Here is an 18,961-nt window from a genome sequence, read left to right on the forward strand (position 1 = left end):
GCCTAAGCCCTAAGCCCTAAGCCCTAAGCCCTAAGCCCTAAGCCCTAAGCCCTAAGCCCTAAGCCTAAGCCTAAAGCCAGATCCACAAGCCGTCCTTAATGAGATTAACCAAGGCTACGAACGCCTAGACCGGTATTACACGTCATTCCAGTCCACCTTCCGTTTAGCGGGGATCAAATCTTCTTAATCCCTAACTCCTTCGCGCATTTACTACTAGATAAGGTCGATATAACTTTAGATTAGTCAAACTAGGACGTTTAACCTAAGCAATATAAAGTGTACGGTAACTTATTCTATCCGCTTAAAGTAGTATTGGTTGAGAGCTTTATTAAAGGATTCATTCATAACATCGAGGAGGTTAGATATTCGTCGTGGCAGTTGCTACTAAACGCCTGGATAACAATGATACGGGGCTATCTCGAAGTCAATAATGATATCCTTAATAACTATACGGATAAGCAGGTAGTAAAATAGTATATATAGCACGCACTTTAGTCGGATTCGCGAAGACCAGTATAGTGAGTGGGACCTCCAGGTCTCAAAACGCCTTGGTTCTGGAAAAGAAATGCTAGTAGACATAAGGGGAAATCCTATTCCCTGATACTTCTATTGTTTGAGGCCAGCGATAAGGTATAAAATTCAGATAATTGAATGACCTCGGGAGGATAGAGCGTTACCTAATTATCGAGTGCGTTATAATGGATGCAACCTTAGAATTTATGCAATGTATGCAGGTAAGATCGGTAGCGTGTACAAACAATTTGGTGGTGGGCATAAACATTGAGGCCTCCTGTTTCCTTCCCCCCATCCTTCCCCTTTCTACTTCTCTTTGGAAATCTTCTTATCCTATTCCTTAACCTAATAGACGCAGACGGAAAGAAATAAGCACACTCAAGGATTAACAACAGCAAAACATCAAGCAGAAGTAACAGAGCTCACTAACCTTTAGACACGGTAGTTTAAAGAGTGGGTCATATGGAACGAGGAAGTGTCTTAAATAAGTCATGCCGCAAACAACCTCCATATTATCTACATATGTATATAACCCCCAATTAGTACTTCATTCTGACAAGAACGAGAATGGGGCGTACTAGTTGCCGAAGATCGCTGGGCATTTGATCTTTTGCTTTCGGGCCTTTCGCATTCCTGGCCAATTTTTCAGTAGACCTGCCAATGCAGCTCTCAACTCTTCAATATTCTGAAGTCGAGTTCCGGGTTACAAGGCGCAGTGAGAATGATCAAGTGTTCTATATCACGAATATCACTCTATGCTTTTGGACCCTTCCGTTGATATTGTGACAAAATCTTCTCACGCAGAATCCATCCAGGATTGAATGTCTTGACAGGATATACATTGATAGTCAATGTCCTTCAATGAAGAATAGGGAAAGCCAATGACTACAACATATAGATCCGAATAATGACTTATTTTACATACAAGAGTTCTTATAAGAGTAGCCAATGAATCAAACTATAACATAGCCTTAAGCCATTATTTTCTATCGGGTTATATTTGAAAAACATAATCTGTAGAAGAAAAACAGCTTGAACAAATAATTGAATATTAAATTCATACGGAAGAAAACGACAGGCAACATGAACGTTCATATACAGTAAATCTATACTATACAACTCATGCCATCTCAATCTGCTCGTCCTCGGTGCCCTGCTTCTTCATAACTGCCACATCATCGGAAGGAATAACATAGGTGGCCCACTGACGAACGGGAACCTTGTCCTGGAAGAGCCTCTCGATCTCTGCATTGCTGCGACCCGCGGTTTCACCAACACAGAACCACGAATACGCTAGCAAAAATAGGGTTGTTCCACCATAGACGAAGCCAATCATCGGGCCCAAATTACCCGTGTAGTACATGTAGGGGCTGGTGAAGACCATGAGCCAGACTGTGAGGAAGAAGACGCCCATGGCGCACGCGGTGATCTTGTTTCTGTTGCGGCCGACGGACATTTCCGACGCGATGGAGTACGACAGGGTACCGATGGAGAAGTTGTAGAAAATAATATTGATATAGGCGAGGACAACAATGCCGATGCCGATACCTCGGCCGAAGGTGCCCTCTGGAGATCGGGTGGTGCCGAGACCGCCGACGGCGATGAGGGAGACAAAGATACCCGTTGAGCAGAGAAGAAGGTTGGTGCGGCGCTTGATCTTGTTTCCGAGAACGACTGCTACGCCGACGGTAATGATTTGCAGGACGTAGATGATGGTGTTAATAGTAAAAGGATCCGCGACGCCGATCGACTGGGCGAACACCACGCCATAGGTGTACCAGAACTGGATACCGTTGATCTGCTGGACGAACATGGCGCCGCAGGCGTAGAAGAGCTTGCGGCGCTCAATGGGATCCGTGACGAGCGAGAGCCAGGTAGCATCCTTGGCCATTTCACGCTCCATTTGCACTTGGTCATCGATGGCTTGGATGTCCGCAGAGGGGTCGTAGTCGCGGGAGCTGCGGTTGATCTTGCGGAGGGCCTTGATCGCTTGCTCACGCTTGCCTTTGTACATGTACCAAACCGGGCTTTCCGGTGTGAAAGGAAGACACAGAAGCATGACGCCGGGAAGAACGACGAGCAGGCACATGGGAATGCGGTAGGATTGAGCACTGGCAATACTCTGCGTGCCTTGGTTGACACAGGCTCCGACTAATTGCGAGATGGATTGCATGAACTGGAAGCACATGAGAGCTGGACCTCGGATGGCAGAGGGTGCCACCTCTCCAATGTACATCAGACAAGTGGCGGTGAACTGCCCGACGCCTAGACCAATCAAGACACGGCTGACATAGAAGACTGGATCAGATCCGAATGAGCACACTTGCACAATGGCTCCGACGACAATACAAAGAGAGGCGGACAGGAACACCGCACGTCGGCCGAAAAAGTCATTGATGGGAGCAGCGGCAATGGCTCCGACCAACTCCCCCACATAGATGATACTCGCAGACAGCGACAGGAAGGATGTTCCCAACGAGTAAGAACCATCTGCGTTTTTCTCTCCGTAGTCTTTGGCAAACCATGGCATACCCTGAATTCCAGTATAGTAGATCGTATCGTAACCGTAGCAAAGGGCACCGATGGCAGCCACCAGACAGTAGGCGATGGCCCGGCGATTCGACTTCCAGTCGATGTTGAGTTGAAGACCTGCCATGCTCGGTAGAGTAGTTCGTAGTAAGGAATAAGACCAATATATCACGAACACACAAGAAAACAAAAATCCAAAGGAATCGGATCAATTTGCGGGGGAGACGAATATTTTATACCTGAAGGAAATTTATTGAACAACCTGGAGGCCCGCATATGGGGGTAAAATCTCCATGGGGTACTCCGTACTGGGCCACGGTCGTGCACCGAGTCTCCACTTAATAGAGCCACTTGGTGCCCTTTTTGTCCAATCAGCGTGTATACCAGGACAAATTTGACTATAATGTGGGGTTCCTTCCATTATTCGCGCACTTCCAAGGTTGGACGGAGCAGAGGCTTCCAAGGTTTTCACAGGGGTTTACTTCCAAGGTCACCTAAGTACCGACATGTAGGTAGACTTCACTATTTCTAGTTAGCACATCCTCAAAATGTTATACTAAAGCACCATTGCCGATATATACAACATAGACGATAAAAGCAAATAGGAGAGGGATCGGACCACAACCCGACATATTCGCAGCAAAACGTCGGCAAATGTGATCGGGCCGCCGCCAAGCACAATCCCGAAACGAAATGTCGCCGATATTTTGTCAAAGTTTCCCCGGGCCAGTCCAGTCAAGCTTGCACGGATTCCCGATCCTGGAGGGAAACTGGGGTAATCGGGGTAATGGGGTTTTATGACCCACGTCTTCCCATCAGTTTTTGTTTCTTTTCGTACATATATTCACTTGCAACATGAGGTCACTTCTACCGCATTGTATCATGTGAAAGCAAGCGCGGTCTTACCCTTACTTTGATTCTACCACGCCCGGCGCGTCTCTGGGATTTCTTTTAACCAAGGCTATGTCCGCGCAGAATGTGCGCAGGTGTATCCCGTACGTGGAGCCGAAATACTAGGACGGGAGCCTTCTCCACAATTCTCCCGAAACTTGACCGAACAACAAATTGGGGCAGAGGAACAGAGCAACCCCGAGATCGGGATTGGTGAGAAGGCCTTGGAACCAATTCGGCAAATCGGGTTACTGTCACGGCCCGGTCGAGATCCCGTTCTGTTCTCTTCCTGAAATTCAAAGGCCTCTCTGCTCGACGGTTACCGTTTTGAGCTGGAAAATATTCTCTTCTCATTCAATTTATGTCTACAGTACAGGTGCACTACTCGGCGTAGTTGGGCGAATTGAAATTGTTGAGGCTAGGCAGAAACAGATGATTGGACATCACCATGATCTCAACATTTTTCAGCGACTTCGCCATAGAGAAAAGATATCTTACATTATTAGTCCAATCCTCCATAACTGTCTTTATATAAGGAGTACACTATATGAGCAATGATAGGACTATCCTTTCACAAAACGAGTGAAGTTTAATGCACATTACTCTGTTCGTCAACGTGTCACCACTCAGTACATCTTATAACTGATACTTCCCATAATTATTCCCTATCATCCCAACAAAACTATTCTAGCCTTGCACGACACTAATAATTACCTCCGCGCCCACACCAGTTGCCCGTCTTCATTGTCTGCAATTGTGTGTCAGGTTGCCCTAACAATGTTTCTGAAACAGATGACGCGGGAAAGACTTTCCTATGGAAGATCACATGTGGCTTGAAGGTTCTTCCACATATACCAGAAGTCAATATTGATTTGCAATCCAAAGAATACCAGGCTAGGCCAAAACACAAGGCCACCATTCCATGCCATAGGCCCCGTATGATGTATGTGGACCCCGCTTCCGAGAGCAAAGACAATCGGAGTGACCAAGTTGACTACACCCATGCTTCTAGGAAGTACAGGGTTGGAGCTCTTATCGCTGAAGATCGCCCACGCAACTGTCCACATCTGCACCAAGAAGATTGGCCACGATAAAAGCGTAGCCATCCAGAAAATATCATTCAGCAGCTGTGTCAACTCCGGGCCGTAGTCGCGGAATGTCAATAGGCCCATCGCAATGGCAGCTATCATGAAACCACAGAACGATGCTGCTGCACTCGCAAGTTGAAGGTCGGCAATTATGGGGTTGGTTTCGGGGATTTTACGAATTTGACGTGCGAGGACTGCGGAATAGACAACGTAAAGAGCCCCCGAAACCATGACAAATATGCTGCTGGCCTCGGTACCCTTCACGTGGGCCCAGTAATGATCGTGAACACGCTTCGCATCCCACCATGGTGCGGTGGGTGGGATATTGCCCGATATTGCCAACGCGATCAGGAAGAAGAGGGCGCAGAGGATACCACAAATAACAGCAAGATATTCCCACCGTCTAGTGGTAAGGGCATTTGCCAGTCTCTGAGGATAGGTCCTGGATCCCATGTTGGTGAAGTTAGATACAGAAATGAAGGTGGGAGGAATGGCCGGGTTGATAGCGGGATGGCTGCTTATTTGACGACGAATGTTTGATGGGCTGGTTTATATTACAATCTAGGTGGTTTATATAAGTATAATTCTCTTTTCCCAAAAGCACCTCGAAGAATTCGGGGATTCAAACTGTCCTTCCCTACGCAAAGTATCCTCGTACAAATCTAGCGAGATGCATAGATACGTTTCACGGCTGGAGGTAAACACTGCGATGATGATGCTACAATATCAAAGTGAATGCAGATCCCGCCCAATTTGATATTTCATACAGTCAAGCCTATGGTATGTCTCTGTCCCATCTAGGGGAAAATAAAATTACAATAACCTAAAGGGGGTACACTAGATAGGAACAACCCAACCCGTTCAAGTCAACAAGATAGGTTTGTGCTTTTTCCTGGATCTCAAATACGTCAAATTCTTGCGAAGGCAGTATTTTGGATTGAAGCATATGCACCATGAACAACCCATTCACTCGTTATCTATTCCGACCAATAGCAACCCATGCCCTCCGTGTCTCGGATTTCCTTAAGTCGAAGTGCTCTGCCTCCGTTCGCCAGATGATTATCGGGTTGTGGGACCTAGTTTCGTTCGAAGCACACACACACAGCACGACTAGCACACACGCCCAACATCCCTTGGGCTCCGGTCGCTCAGGGTTACTGGTGTATACAGCAGACAACCATGTCTCCGTCATGAAATTTGGATGCCCGCCCTTCAACGCCTTCTATTTCTCAGCATCTGACACAGTAATTACCGAGGCGGGGAGGCTTTTTCTGGCTTACGCGGGAACGTACACCCTGCATATAATCGATGGCAAAAGTTTGGTTAATCACCTTGTTACCCTTTCGAACTTTCTAATTTTCTAGGCCAGAAGGTGGTGCGGGCATTGGAGATTCGTGTTGATCGTTTGATACTAAGACCCGAAGATGCATCAGACTGGGTTTCAATATTTTAAATTCTCTGGTAGATGGCCAACCTTCAATCTCTTCAACTCCTGTGAGCGGATGCTCTGGGTCCGTGGAGATGACCGATCAGATCCGAATGCTGCTCTTATCACAGGTCTCATCCGGACTGTGCGGTGGGAGCAGGACTTCCGTCAACAGAATCTCGTCACATTGGAGATAGGCCATAGACACAATGCCCAGGAAACTATTACACGTATCTCGAGAATCTATCGATATGAATTTGCAACAAGAATCAAGTCCAGTGCCAAAACGAACAGTGGCAGCGCCGAGTATAGGGCTTCGGTGATCAGGCCCCTCCAAACCAACCGCTTGGTTTTACACAAACCCTGGACCGTTTCATGGCCAACAGCTTTTCCACTTTCTCTCCCAAAAGCACAGGTGTAGGTGATTCGCCGAATCGGGTGTTGTCTTTGACAACAGACAGCCCTGGCCTTTTGGATCGGTTGCATTTTAAGGACTGCTTTGTCTACCCGATTCCGCTAAAAGACGACGAAGTCGAATATAGAGTGCACGCGACCGGACTGAACTTCTTCGATGCCATGCCTGCTATGGGTGAAGTGCCAATAGCCAAGTTTGGAGGTGAGGCGTCCGGAGTCGTCACGCAAGCCGGTCCCAATGTAAAGAGGGTACGTACGCCCCGGACAACGTATAGTCGCACTCTCAGTCTGCACTGGTACTTTCCAAACAGTCGCTCGTACCGTGGGGAATGCAGCTATTGCGATACCCCAGACAATGAGCTTTTAACATGCTGCAGGGTTCCCAATTATCTATGCCACAGTATTCCACTGTCTGGTCGAGGTCACCCGTTTGAAGACAGGGGAGTCGATTCTAATACATGCGGCAGCAGGGGTAGATGTCGCCTTGAACTCCTTGGCAGGCGAGGCTCTTCGTGCTACGTTTGAATGCATGGCCCCAATGTGGTCGCTCTATCGAGATTGGTAAACGTGACTTCATAACCGAACGGCCGATTTGATATGGCACCCTTTCTCCACAGTGTGACCTTTGCTGCCTGCGACCCCAACATCATCCTACGACATGATCCCGCTCGGTCATATAAACTCTTTCAAGGGAGCGATGGAGCTCTGGCAACTTGGTGTCTTCCGACCAACGTCTCCGTTCACGACGTTTAGGTACTCCCAATTGAAAATGGCGTTCCGTCAACTCCAGTCCGGTAGGCACAGCGGCAAGCTGGTCTTCACCATTGATGGTGATGATCTTGTCGAGACTCTTCCATGGACACTCCCGCCATGTCAATTCCAAGAGGATGCGATATATCTGCTCAGCGGTGGTCTTGGTCGTCTCGGTCGGAGTGCAGCGCGGTGGATGGCATCTCGTGGGGCAAAACACTTCTTGTCCCTCTCAGATCCGGTGGTTGCAATGCAGATGCGCAGCTTCTACTCAATGAATTGAGTGAGACAGGGTGCGATGCGCAAGTCCTTCGGGTTGATGTTGGTGACTCGGTTGCCTTGGATCAAGCCATCAGGCCTTATGTAGGAAGAATGCCCCCTATCCGGGGTTGCATTCAAGGCGCGATGACATTGCTGGTATGTTTCCGTCTGGGGATGCTCTAAACCTCCCATTGGGGTTTCCAATGATATTCGCAGGATTCTGACTTTGAACCGATGACATCGACCGCCTTTGAAGTTAGCGTAAGGGCCAAAACACGCCGATCGTGGAACCTCCACGAGGTGCTTCCAACTGATCTCGACTTTTTCAACCTCCTGGCTTCAACCAGAGGTATCATTGGGAAACCTGGCCAGGGCAACTACAACATAGGTAACACGTTCCAAGACGCCCTAGCTTACAGTCGATCTCGGGGCCTCGGTGGAACCTCATTTGATCTAGGCCATACGCTTGATGTTGGTGTCATTGCGGAACGAACAGACAATCTATTCGCAGGATCCCTTCGAGCCGCGTTCGAGAACCAAGCTGTTTCGCAGGACGAGTTCCATGCTTTGCCCGATCATTTCAATACTCAAACCTCGAGTGTCTGCCCGCAGACTGTGATGGGGCTTGGTACTTGCGAACAGTTCCTTGTAGACAACTTACCAGAACCTGCCTTCTTATCTTATCCCCAATTCACCCATCTCTGGCGCCTTGGTGGGTCTGGAGGACACAAGAGTAACAACCCCAACTCTGCAAAGTTGTCGATCAAAAAGGCCCTGATGAGGCCTCGGAAAACAGACTCCAGATAGTGATTGAAGGCGCCATCGAGAAACTGTCGAGCTTGCTAAGCATATCTGCCAGTGAGGTCGATAGCAAGATGGCCGCTTCGGACTATGGGATGGACTCCCTTGTAGATATTGAGGTTCGCAATTGGCTGTCAAAGGAGGTAGACGTGGAAGTGGGGGTCTTGGATATTGTGGACGGTCAGTCAATTGTCGATCTGGGGGAGCGGGTGCTCAAATTCAGGGGTTAAGAGTGACGGTTTTATTTCGCGGACGTCTCTACAAGAGTATAGGATTGTTCTGTCTCGTGAGAAACGTTTCGGGCAGCACCAGAAGACGCTGAGAATCGTTAGTGTTACTGAACACCGATTTTCCATTCTATATATATACACACCTCAGTCAATTACATTTTTCTTATCAGCCCAACTAGGCTGAATAGATCGACAAACAGCCTCATAATCCTGGAAGCGCTGAGTATCCTCCACCAGCCCGGGTGTCGTCCAGAACATAGCCCAGTTACTACCAGCCAGCTTCCAGGTACCTGAAGACCGCTCAAAGTACCATTTATTAACCGGGTTGTCCATGCGACTACGCCAGCAGACCCCATTGGGGAAACATGTGCGCACCATCGCGTTGAATACAACGTCCGCGACACCGCCGGCGCCTTGGCTGCGCTTGAGAACGGCGAATTTATCCAGATATGGCACCATGCGGGCGGCGCTCGCTTCGCTCCCATCGTCTGGCACGCCCGGCGGCGTCTCCCAGGTCAGGATTGCGCCGCCTTCGTACTCACCGGCAACAATGACACCGGCGATACGGCTGTTCACTCGCTCGAGGTAGTTTTGGACGTCGAGCTTGCGGTCAAAGGAGTCTTCGATTAGCGTGACTAGGCGGGGGAGATCGATGGTAGGGTCATTAAGTCCCAGTCGTGGTTGCATCTGGGCTCTCCAGGGTTTTGTATATGGGTTTGGGAGGATTGTGAGAGGCATTCCACGTTTGACGAAGGTCGTGTGGGAGGTAACGGGGTTGAATTGGTTTGACCCGCTGCCGTTGAAAGCACCGCGTCGGCCTGGGGGTAGAGAGGATGATAGTAGAGGCTTGTCGGTGAGGAGGTGGTGGATCAGTGGGTTGCGCTGTCGACGGGTTCCAACAGCCGACAGGTCTGAAGCAGCCTGTTGTGGTGAACGGGCTGAGTAAGAAACTTCTTGCGGGGAGGTGATGATGCCCGAAGAGGCTGATGGCAGCATGGCTAAGGCTTGTTGGGCTAATCGGAGATTCTCCAAGTGGCCGTCTAGCACCTCCTCCATCACCTCGGCACCTGGTGATGGAGGTGCGGTAGGTTTCTCGGGCAATACAAGCTCACGATTGACAAACTTTGAGAACGGGTTGCTTTCCAAGGTTGAGTAAGTGGCTTCGGAAGTTCCCTGTTTTGAAGAAACAGAGTTTCGTACCTGGGAAAGCTCATCTTTAATTTGATCAAATTCTTGCTCCATGTTGATGAAAACGTGCGATGACTGAGGGCCCTTGAAAGCCGGGATGCCTCCAAGCGCATCGAGAACAATGACACGGTCCAGTGAGACCTCCCTTTGCAGATTCCTGATTCTCTCGGCAGTGACTGCTGGGTCTTCGTCTGGGTCTGGATTGAAGGACAATCCCGCGAATTCTTTTGTTAGTGCAAGAGCAGCGTCGTTGGCTGAAACCGTGACAGCTCGTGGGTTTTCTTCCGTATAGGCAATGGGCGGAACCAGTACCACATGACCGTCTTGAAGGGCGCTCAAGAGCACTTTTCGCGACAGGACCGTGGGTAAACCAGACCCACGCTCGGATATAGATAACGCCGAGTCTAGTCGAAAAGACCGTGAGTCGGGCTGCTCATCCACTGCCGCCGATATCCGATTTGCCTGCTCAATAGCTGTTTGTCGCCCGGCATGGCCGTCCGTCTTTCCGGGATCGACAACCACGCAGCATGCCATCCCCAGGCGAACGAGCTGTGACAGAGTCTTGGCCACTCCATTAATTACAGAGTTATCGAGCAATTGTGGCGTGGTGATCTTGATCAGGGCCAAGTGCAGCCTTTCAGGTATATCCTGCGCGCGCGGAGTGGGGGTTGTATCTTGCCGGAAGACAGGACTGTCGTACACTGCCCTGGAGGCACCGTAGAACGAGCCGAGATTGACACCGGAGGGCAGAGAGGCTGATATGGACTCCTTCGGGGACTCGGTGGGTTCTTGGCCCGATTTGGCGGGGCTGGCCTTCAACCGAGCAAGGTACGACTTGGCTTCACGCTTAGTCGATGCGGAGCTTAGGAGGCTGAGAAAGAATTCCTAAGCCAAACATGGAACCGTTAGCATAGAAAGGAAGAAGAAGGAAGTGATCTGCCACCTACCCGATCAAGCAATTTCTCCTTTGCGCGGTGGCCGAGCCGATCTTGGCTTTCGCTGCTGCCCGAGAACTCGGCGATTTGCTGGGCTCCGACATTCAGCACCTGTGTCGGGCGCACTGCAATGGGGTCATTAGGGCGAACGAGATATTGCTTCAGAACTTCTAGTCAATGAATGCTCAGCTTTGGCGTATAGTGGATTCAATTACCGCGGTCAGTGAGGATTTGGCCGTTCGAGACCAGTTTAACGTTCGGGAGGTCATGGTTGAGTGATTGCCTAGAGATCAATTGCTCCCCCCAGCAGTTGACGCCAATGCAAGAGCAGCAATCTCACGAATTAAGAATAACATACAATATAGGAGGGAAGATTCCAAGGTAGGGAAAAAGAAAAATAATATGACGCATCCATGGATCCTCGGTTATAGCTCACCGCCTGCGGATACCAAGATTGATAAGAGGCATTTAATCTGACGCCTACGTAGTTAACTATGGATGTACTAGTTACCTACATATGTGTACATTCTTCATCTCTCTTCTGCGATACCCCGTATAAGGATATTAATGGATCAACTGCATGTAGTGTGTCACAGCAGGGCCAAGATATAGGAAAATCCACGGGTACCTCCATTGATAAATATATAATCGTCTGCATTTGGTTATAAATAGCAAGACAGATATACGGCCCTAACCTTTTTAAGTCTCAAGCATAAGATGCGAGGTGATATGGCATATTTTATATATTGATATTCTCATGTCATGCTCATATACATTGCATTGTCGTCAACTATGGTACACAAGCCTTTGTGACCGATCCGGGAATCCCAAGCCGTTTCTGCCCAGATTTATAAAAGTGATCCCACCGAAGAAACTCCTATCCTTTCCTCTTGAAAGCCCGTCTAGGATAAACCCTTGAGATGAGACAAAAAGTTGTGCGTAATAAGCATGTTAAAACCGTCCGTGGTTTAACATGCTTCAAGCCGAAAAGATGCAGGAAGAAAAAAAAAATCAAAAAACAAAAAACAAAAAACCTTACAACTTCAGTTCTCACTCCTCAAGAGGCTCGGGGCCAAATTCCAGGATCTAGTTGGGGTCAGCATATACCTAGGAATTGGTCAAAAAAGAGAACATACCATATCAACCCAACCGCCACCACCGAACTGACACTTACTAGGGCCATGAGACTCAAAGCCAAATGACTCGTAGAATGGAATCAGGTGATCGTGTACAATGATCGCGATGCGGTCAGCAATCTGGGCCTCTCTAATACGGTGGATATATGACTTCATCAATGTGCTTCCGACTTGCTTGCCCTGGTGCGCTGGATCAACGGCAAGCGAATGAATGGCAATAGTGCTGCCACCTTCTTCGTGACCAACGGCCTGCCCGTCCTCGACAGACCAACGCTCGTTTCTCCAGTTGGCCGGAAGTCGCATCGACCGGTCCGTCACGAGGGGCTCTGAGGTGCGGGTAGCAATGATGTGTCCAACGAGTGTCGGGCGGGGTTTTGTTTCTCCTTCTGCGAGCAAAGGAAGAGTGAAGAGGCCCAGACTGAGCTCGGGGCATCTGGTGAGACGGTAAACGAACTATGAAAGTGTTAATGAAGTCTCCACCTTCGCATCTTTAACAGAATCCGGCCATACCTTATCGTGAGAGCAACGCTCCTGCTCGGGGAAAGCTTCCTCTACTTTCACACAATCTTCCACATTCGATGCGGAGAGCAATTGGACGAAAGGGTGCAGCTCATCCAGCTTTGTGCGGTTGTGGGCGGGCGGGCGACGAAACCAGTATGGGAAATCGTTTGCGTCGTCATCCTGATCAACCGCAGCATAGTCCTCGTCCACCTCGTCCTCGTCGTCGTCCTCATCATCGACCGGGAACCCATTGGCTAGTTGGATGCCAGCACGGCTCATGATACGAGCCAAATCGCTGTTGTTAGGGTTTCCGAGAGACAAGTCGTCCGCATTGGACAGCGGCCTCAGCCCGTTATCCTGGCCTGACATGGACTCGGAAAGGTATTCACTTTGATCGGACATGGTGAGGGATTGAGGAATGGACTAGGGTATCGAGGTCAGAGCGGTTGGGATCGGAATTTCCAATTCTAAGGGGCTAGTGTGCCACGATCAATTGGAGTGCAGGGGGGTACCCGGCTTGGTGGCGTAGACGAGGGATGTGAATCTAGAACGGTGGGGATTAGTCTCATGCAAGTGATTGGGACTAATAATCGAACAAGACGCCTAGCTCTAACTGTAATTTGATGTCTGTTCCTGGTTAAAGGAAATCGAAAATGTTCCTAGCAATCTTTTGGGGAAATGTTGGCAATTCATGGAAATTTGCGATGGCTGTGGGCAAGGAGGGGGGTTGTTGCGACCGGGATCGGATTGAAGGAGCAGGCGCACTTACTTGGATTTACCCAGATAATATTTGAGAACACTTGATAGGTTTCCAATCCAGGGATGTTGTTTCATACAATCTTGAAAATATTCCCAAGACGTGGAGGAGGAACTTTTGCAGTGGCGGGGGAGTTCAGCCGATAAAGTATAGGAACCTACCAGTACTGCGTTCTACCCGGCCTTTGCCGTAGATAACCATGTATCTGTAGGTACTACTACATTTAGCCCCAAGGCGGTCTACGTTCTTTTATCAAAGGGCTACTGGCTTCTAGAACCCTTGAAAGATACTGCTTGTACTTGGATGTTCTGCAGCTCTTCCCTTTCGACTTGTTTATTCAAGTTTAGTATGATATTAATCTAACAACAGGGTGGATGAATAATCCCTAGACACATATAGCAGAGCTACTTAGGTATACATCCCCCAAAAAATCAGTGAGGGTCTAGTCACGAAAATGACGCTGATTCCTGTTATATTTCTTTTCCCTTGATCGTTCTTGTTGTTCTAGTTAGAGGCCTCTTCTCGTCATAAGATATTATAGAATATCGGTATTTACCTAGGTATTTTGCGGACGATATCACGTGGCTCGCCTATATCATGATTCATCCAATCCTGGTCCCCGCATTTGCCCTCCGCCCGGCAGAAAAAAAGGCCTGCCAACAATTTTTTCGTGGAGAAAAACCCACCCAGTCAACACTCATTCACTCACGGCATTACTTCAAGAGTCATTACTTATTTGACTCCTGACTCGTGCCCATCATGAAGACGACGTGGAAGGATGTGAGTTAATTTCCCAACAGTCCTTTTGCACCGACGGAGGAGATTGCTAAATGTGTTTTTCACCGCTTGGTAGATTGCGCCTGTGCCGACACACCAGGAATTCCTGGATATTGTCCTGAGTCGCACTCAGAGACAGCTTCCCACACAGATTCGTGCTGGTTTCAAGATCAGCCGTATTAGAGGTATCCTTCCCCCAGAAGCAAAAAAAAAAAAAGAAGAAGAAGTTATCGATAAGGACAATCACTAATCAAAAATTTCCCCCTCAGGATTCTACACCAGAAAAGTCAAGTATACGCAGGAGACTTTCGGTGAGAAGTTCCAGCATATCCTCGATGGGTTCCCTCGCCTACAGGATATCCACCCTTTCCGTAAGTTCTACTTCTATGACGATCACTCCGAAGAAGGGTCTAATATCCGCCAGACAAGGATTTGATGAACACCCTTTATGATGCCGACCACTTCCGTATCGCCCTTGGTCAAGTATCAACCGCCAAGCACCTGATCGAAACCGTTTCCCGCGATTATGTCCGTCTCATCAAGTATGCGCAGTCTCTGTTCCAGTGCAAGCAGCTCAAGCGCGCTGCGCTCGGTCGCATGGCAACCATCACCCGCCGCCTGAAGGACCCTCTCGTCTACCTGGAGCAGGTCCGCCAACACTTGGGCCGTCTGCCCTCGATTGATCCCAACACTCGTACTCTCCTGATCTGTGGATATCCCAACGTCGGAAAGTCGAGCTTCCTGCGCAATATCACCCGTGCCGATGTCGATGTTCAGCCTTATGCTTTCACCACGAAGAGTCTGTTCGTCGGCCATTTCGATTACAAATATCTCCGTTTCCAGGCTATCGATACCCCCGGAATCCTGGACCACCCCCTTGAGGAGATGAACACCATTGAAATGCAATCGATCACTGCTGTTGCTCACTTGCGGTCCGCTATCCTCTACTTCATGGATCTTTCCGAGCAGTGTGGGTACTCCGTCGGCGACCAGATCAAGCTTTTCCATAGCATCAAGCCCTTGTTCGCCAACAAGATCGTGTTCATTGTCGTGAACAAGATCGATGTGCGCCGCCCTGAGGACCTGGAGCCTGAGTACCAGGAGCAACTGCAGGAGATCCTCAAGGCAGAGGATGTCGAGTTGCTGCAGGCTTCCTGCACCACCACCGAAGGTGTGAGCGCTGTCAAGAACGCCGCCTGCGACAAGCTCCTCGCCGAGCGAGTCTCCCAGAAGCTCAAGTCCGGCTCCAGCGCTGCCACCCCCGGCAGCCGTCTTGGCGACGTTTTGTCCCGTATCCACGTGGCTCAGCCTATGGGCGGTGTGCGCGAGACCTTCATTCCCGAAGGTGTCAAGGACCTCAAGAAGTACGACAAGAACGACCCCAACCGCCGGAGACTGGAGCGCGACATCGAAGAGGAGAACGGTGGTGCCGGTGTCTACAACTTCGACATGCAGCGCGATTACACCCTCGGCAACGAGGAGTGGAACCACGACAAGATCCCCGAGGTGTGGAAGGGCAAGAACATCTACGACTTTGTGGATCCGGATATCGAGAGCAAGCTTGCCGCCCTCGAGGAGGAGGAAGAGAAGCTCGAGGCAGATGGGTATTACGAGTCGGACGAAAGCGTGGAGGATGTCGAGGACGCCGACAACCGCTTGAAGGCCGACCTCATCCGCGAGAAGCGTGTACTGTTGCGCAACGAAGCCAAGATGCGAAAGTCGCTCAAGAACCGTGCCGCCATCCCCCGCAGCGCCAAGGCCAAGAAGCTGTCCGAGATGACCAGGGGTCTGGATTCCGCTGGCTACGACAATGGTGCAGCTGGTTCTCGTGCCCGCGCCGCCAACCCGCCTCGCGGCCGTACTACTATCCGTGAACCTACTGCCGACCCCGACGCTATGGACGTCGATGACAACCCACACAAGGCCCTTGCTCGTGCCAAGAGCCGCGCCCGCAGCACACCGGCCACTGATCGTCGTCACGACGGTGTTACCACCTTCAGCAACCGTGATAAGGCCGAGCGTATGGCTAAGCTGGGCCAGAAGAAGATGAACCGTATGGCTCGTGCTGGTGAGGCTGATCGTCACACAACCGCCTCTCTTGCAAAGCATTTGGTATGTTTCTCTCCTTTTTTTTTTTTTTTTTTTTTTTTTTGGTCAGTGCTAACTATTTTCTCTTCAGTTCTCCGGAAAGCGTGGTATGGGCAAGACGGATCGTCGTTAGAAGCCCCGATGCCGATGCGGCTGAAACGAGACCCATTCTTAATCATTGTCCATTGGTTACGATTACCGGGTGCAAAATGGTGTTGGGCGTTTTATGTTTCGAGAATTTTTGTTTCCCCTCCGAGTTTCGTTCAAATGTTCATTTGACGCGCATTTTTGGTTTCCACAACTGTTTTACTGTGGATGATTTCTATGTTTATTTGACACAGTAATGATTTGTGGGAGTTTGTCCTCCTGGTCAATAGGACGGAAAAGTTCTTGACTTGATGATCTTGCATATACCGCCAATACAGATGATCTTTGGTTTTATTACGCTTGTGTTGTGGACCTACCTACATACCTACCTAGGTATGTATGTAGCTTCATTATTAATCCCTCTTTGTACGTAGACGTATGCCCCCAGATTAAAACCTTAAGAACACCCGGAGACAGGTGGACCCCTCGTGCCAGTCTCCCCGGTGCTTATCTGGTTACGTCCACGCATACCAAGGTCCCTTCTTGTTTGCAGATGCACTGATAGTCAATAATGTTTGCCAATCATACGATTCTTCTATGTTTTTAGTTATTTGGTAGGATTCATGTAGCATAACTTGAATGTCAAAATAAATACATACAACATAAAAGCATTGGCGGATAGGCGGATAGGCGGATAGACCGAGAAAAGTAAGGTGGCACAGATGAATCAGACCCATACAAATGTTTGCGAACATTCATTGAATGGCACTTATCAAATCAAGGTATTCATGGGCTCACACTCTGGCAACATCTGTGGAATAGGGAAGATCCTTGTAATAATGCGTGTTATACAGGTGGAAGAGCTTGCCTCACAGATGTTGGCTACTCATCGAAACTGAGTTACAAAGGAACGATGGCATCAGATATGTGCTAAATAAAAGCAAATCCTAATTTCCTCGCTAGATCCTTGAAGAAAAGTTAGATTAGAGACAAGCATTTCCCGTGTAATAGAGTAGCTTTGCTTTATTAGAGGGAGGCGGGGTTGCTTAGTCGGGTTGTATGGCGCCATGTACATAAATACATACGACATATGTGCTAATGCAACATAGACGATACACGTCATTATACTGGTTGTCCGTACTCCGTACGGAGTGGTCTGCTTTTAGAAGAAAAGATTAGGTGTGTACATATGTATGGAGTACGAGTAGACTTCTCGGGATATAATATTGATTTACCCAATTTGTTTCTATCTCGAGTCATTATTATAGTTCACCAGATTCTCAGTATGGAGAGACAAGATCTATTCCCATGTGAACTGGATTTTGCCTGAATCCTTAAATCAATAGGATCATGTAACAAACTCATAAAGATGACTTGCTGCTTTGTACAGACGCAAAGACATCAGAATGGTTACACTGCATTCATTGTACAACGTACAACGTACATAAAGCCTGCCGAACTTGCCCGAGACCAGTCCAATCTAGGGTTGCATGAAAGAAGGCAGCTCACACGGGCATTGACGCTGATAAGGCGAAATTAGCGGGATTGGGTCGACTTCCTAGTCGGAGGCTAACCAGAGGAAGTTTAGGGTCTCTACAGAGTTTTCACTATTTTCACTCTCTTAGTGGTCAGATACCTCAGTTATTAATAATGGTAGCACTTGTTGAATGTCAGGGGGGTTTTTGCCTTCTTTCTTTTTTTTTTCCTTAGTGGATATTTATTATGGGTCTAGGTCGAACAAGGGATGCCGAGAAAGACATCCAGGCATGCCGAACATGCAAGCCAAATAAAATATAGAGGAAATGGTACCATGCTAGAGTTCAGGTTAAGTATTCATGAGTATATATCCATGAACATTTATAAAGTATTCAACCAGTCCCAATTCATATATAATATTCTATATTGTACATGATTTTATTGCACAAAGTCCATTCAGCCAGGGTCGGCTATCCCGACTCGGGATGCCAATCGGCTCGGGATAGAAAGCACATTCGGTGTGCCGATTGAGAAAAAGTGGAGACGAAAAGTCAACCGATCGGAAATCTCTGCGCGGGAGTCGACCGAATCCTCACCGGTGGTGGGTCTCTGCTCTTTCTTATGTCCAGCTTGGATTTCTTATCAGCACGTTTCAACTGAAATATGTTCAAAGATATAAATGGGACTTTCTCCCTCTTTGTTCAGAGCTTCTTCTTTTTCTTTCATGTTCCTGATTTAGCTATAAACTGCAATCATACATTCTTCAGCTCTTCATTTTAACTATGATCAGCGCCCCTATGACCGGGTAGAGAGCAGAGTCCACGCATAATGACCCACTCGTTTCTTGGTATTGGTCTTTTTTTTTTTTTTCTCTTTCTTTCCTTTGGTTTTTCTGGTTTGCACTTTCTTTCTTGGGAAATCCACTCGGTTTCAGTTGCCTTTGCTTCCCGGCTATATTGTATATTTTGTACTCCGTAGGGTAAATTGCCATGCCTGCACAGTTTTCAATCTATTCATACTCCGGTACCTCCGTACACCCTATACCTATGTAGGTAAACACGGCACCACCGGAAGGGAATCGCCTGGGCATATACGTCACTTTAAGAGACATGA

At 48.6% G+C, this 18,961-nt stretch overlaps 7 protein-coding genes across 7 annotated transcripts; 3 read left to right on the forward strand and 4 right to left on the reverse strand.

Moving 5' to 3' along the window:
- Window positions 1–402: 402 nt before the first annotated feature.
- On the forward strand, window positions 403–601 carry N7525_009943 (uncharacterized protein; the record flags this gene model as incomplete). Its single annotated transcript, XM_061214910.1, is given in 2 exon segments — window positions 403–473; window positions 484–601. 2 exon segments carry the CDS (start codon window positions 403–405, stop codon window positions 599–601), a joined length of 189 nt encoding a protein of 62 aa, XP_061067422.1.
- A 1,032-nt stretch (window positions 602–1,633) lies between these two features.
- N7525_009944 (uncharacterized protein) lies at window positions 1,634–3,169 on the reverse strand (the record flags this gene model as incomplete). The annotated part of the gene is made up of 1 exon (XM_002560186.1): window positions 1,634–3,169. The coding sequence occupies one exon, from the start codon at window positions 3,167–3,169 to the stop codon at window positions 1,634–1,636; it is 1,536 nt and encodes a 511-aa protein (XP_002560232.1).
- A 1,576-nt stretch (window positions 3,170–4,745) lies between these two features.
- On the reverse strand, window positions 4,746–5,474 carry N7525_009945 (uncharacterized protein; the record flags this gene model as incomplete). The annotated part of the gene is made up of 1 exon (XM_061214911.1): window positions 4,746–5,474. One exon carries the CDS (start codon window positions 5,472–5,474, stop codon window positions 4,746–4,748), a length of 729 nt encoding a protein of 242 aa, XP_061067423.1.
- A 1,013-nt stretch (window positions 5,475–6,487) lies between these two features.
- Window positions 6,488–8,903, forward strand: N7525_009946 (beta-ketoacyl reductase; the record flags this gene model as incomplete). The annotated part of the gene is made up of 6 exons (XM_061214912.1): window positions 6,488–6,864; window positions 6,909–7,110; window positions 7,553–7,803; window positions 7,848–8,028; window positions 8,089–8,584; window positions 8,629–8,903. Coding segments are annotated over 6 exons (1,782 nt in total), but the record flags the coding sequence as incomplete, so codon positions are not given.
- A 28-nt stretch (window positions 8,904–8,931) lies between these two features.
- On the reverse strand, window positions 8,932–11,295 carry arg2 (acetyl-CoA:L-glutamate N-acetyltransferase; the record flags this gene model as incomplete). The annotated part of the gene is made up of 4 exons (XM_061214913.1): window positions 8,932–8,991; window positions 9,102–10,976; window positions 11,039–11,185; window positions 11,242–11,295. The coding sequence occupies 4 exons, from the start codon at window positions 11,293–11,295 to the stop codon at window positions 8,932–8,934; spliced, it is 2,136 nt and encodes a 711-aa protein (XP_061067425.1).
- A 781-nt stretch (window positions 11,296–12,076) lies between these two features.
- N7525_009948 (polyamine acetyltransferase) lies at window positions 12,077–13,065 on the reverse strand (the record flags this gene model as incomplete). Its single annotated transcript, XM_002560189.1, has 3 exons — window positions 12,077–12,112; window positions 12,163–12,615; window positions 12,673–13,065. 3 exons carry the CDS (start codon window positions 13,063–13,065, stop codon window positions 12,077–12,079), a joined length of 882 nt encoding a protein of 293 aa, XP_002560235.1.
- A 1,114-nt stretch (window positions 13,066–14,179) lies between these two features.
- On the forward strand, window positions 14,180–16,418 carry N7525_009949 (putative GTPase NOG1; the record flags this gene model as incomplete). The annotated part of the gene is made up of 5 exons (XM_061214914.1): window positions 14,180–14,200; window positions 14,274–14,382; window positions 14,467–14,568; window positions 14,622–16,309; window positions 16,377–16,418. The coding sequence occupies 5 exons, from the start codon at window positions 14,180–14,182 to the stop codon at window positions 16,416–16,418; spliced, it is 1,962 nt and encodes a 653-aa protein (XP_061067426.1).
- Between the last annotated feature and the right edge of the window lie 2,543 nt (window positions 16,419–18,961).

The sequence above is a fragment of the Penicillium rubens genome, assembly GCF_028828025.1.
Source record: "Penicillium rubens strain IBT 27055 chromosome Unknown utg000004l_segment0_segment0, whole genome shotgun sequence".
Taxonomy (NCBI): domain Eukaryota; kingdom Fungi; phylum Ascomycota; class Eurotiomycetes; order Eurotiales; family Aspergillaceae; genus Penicillium; species Penicillium rubens.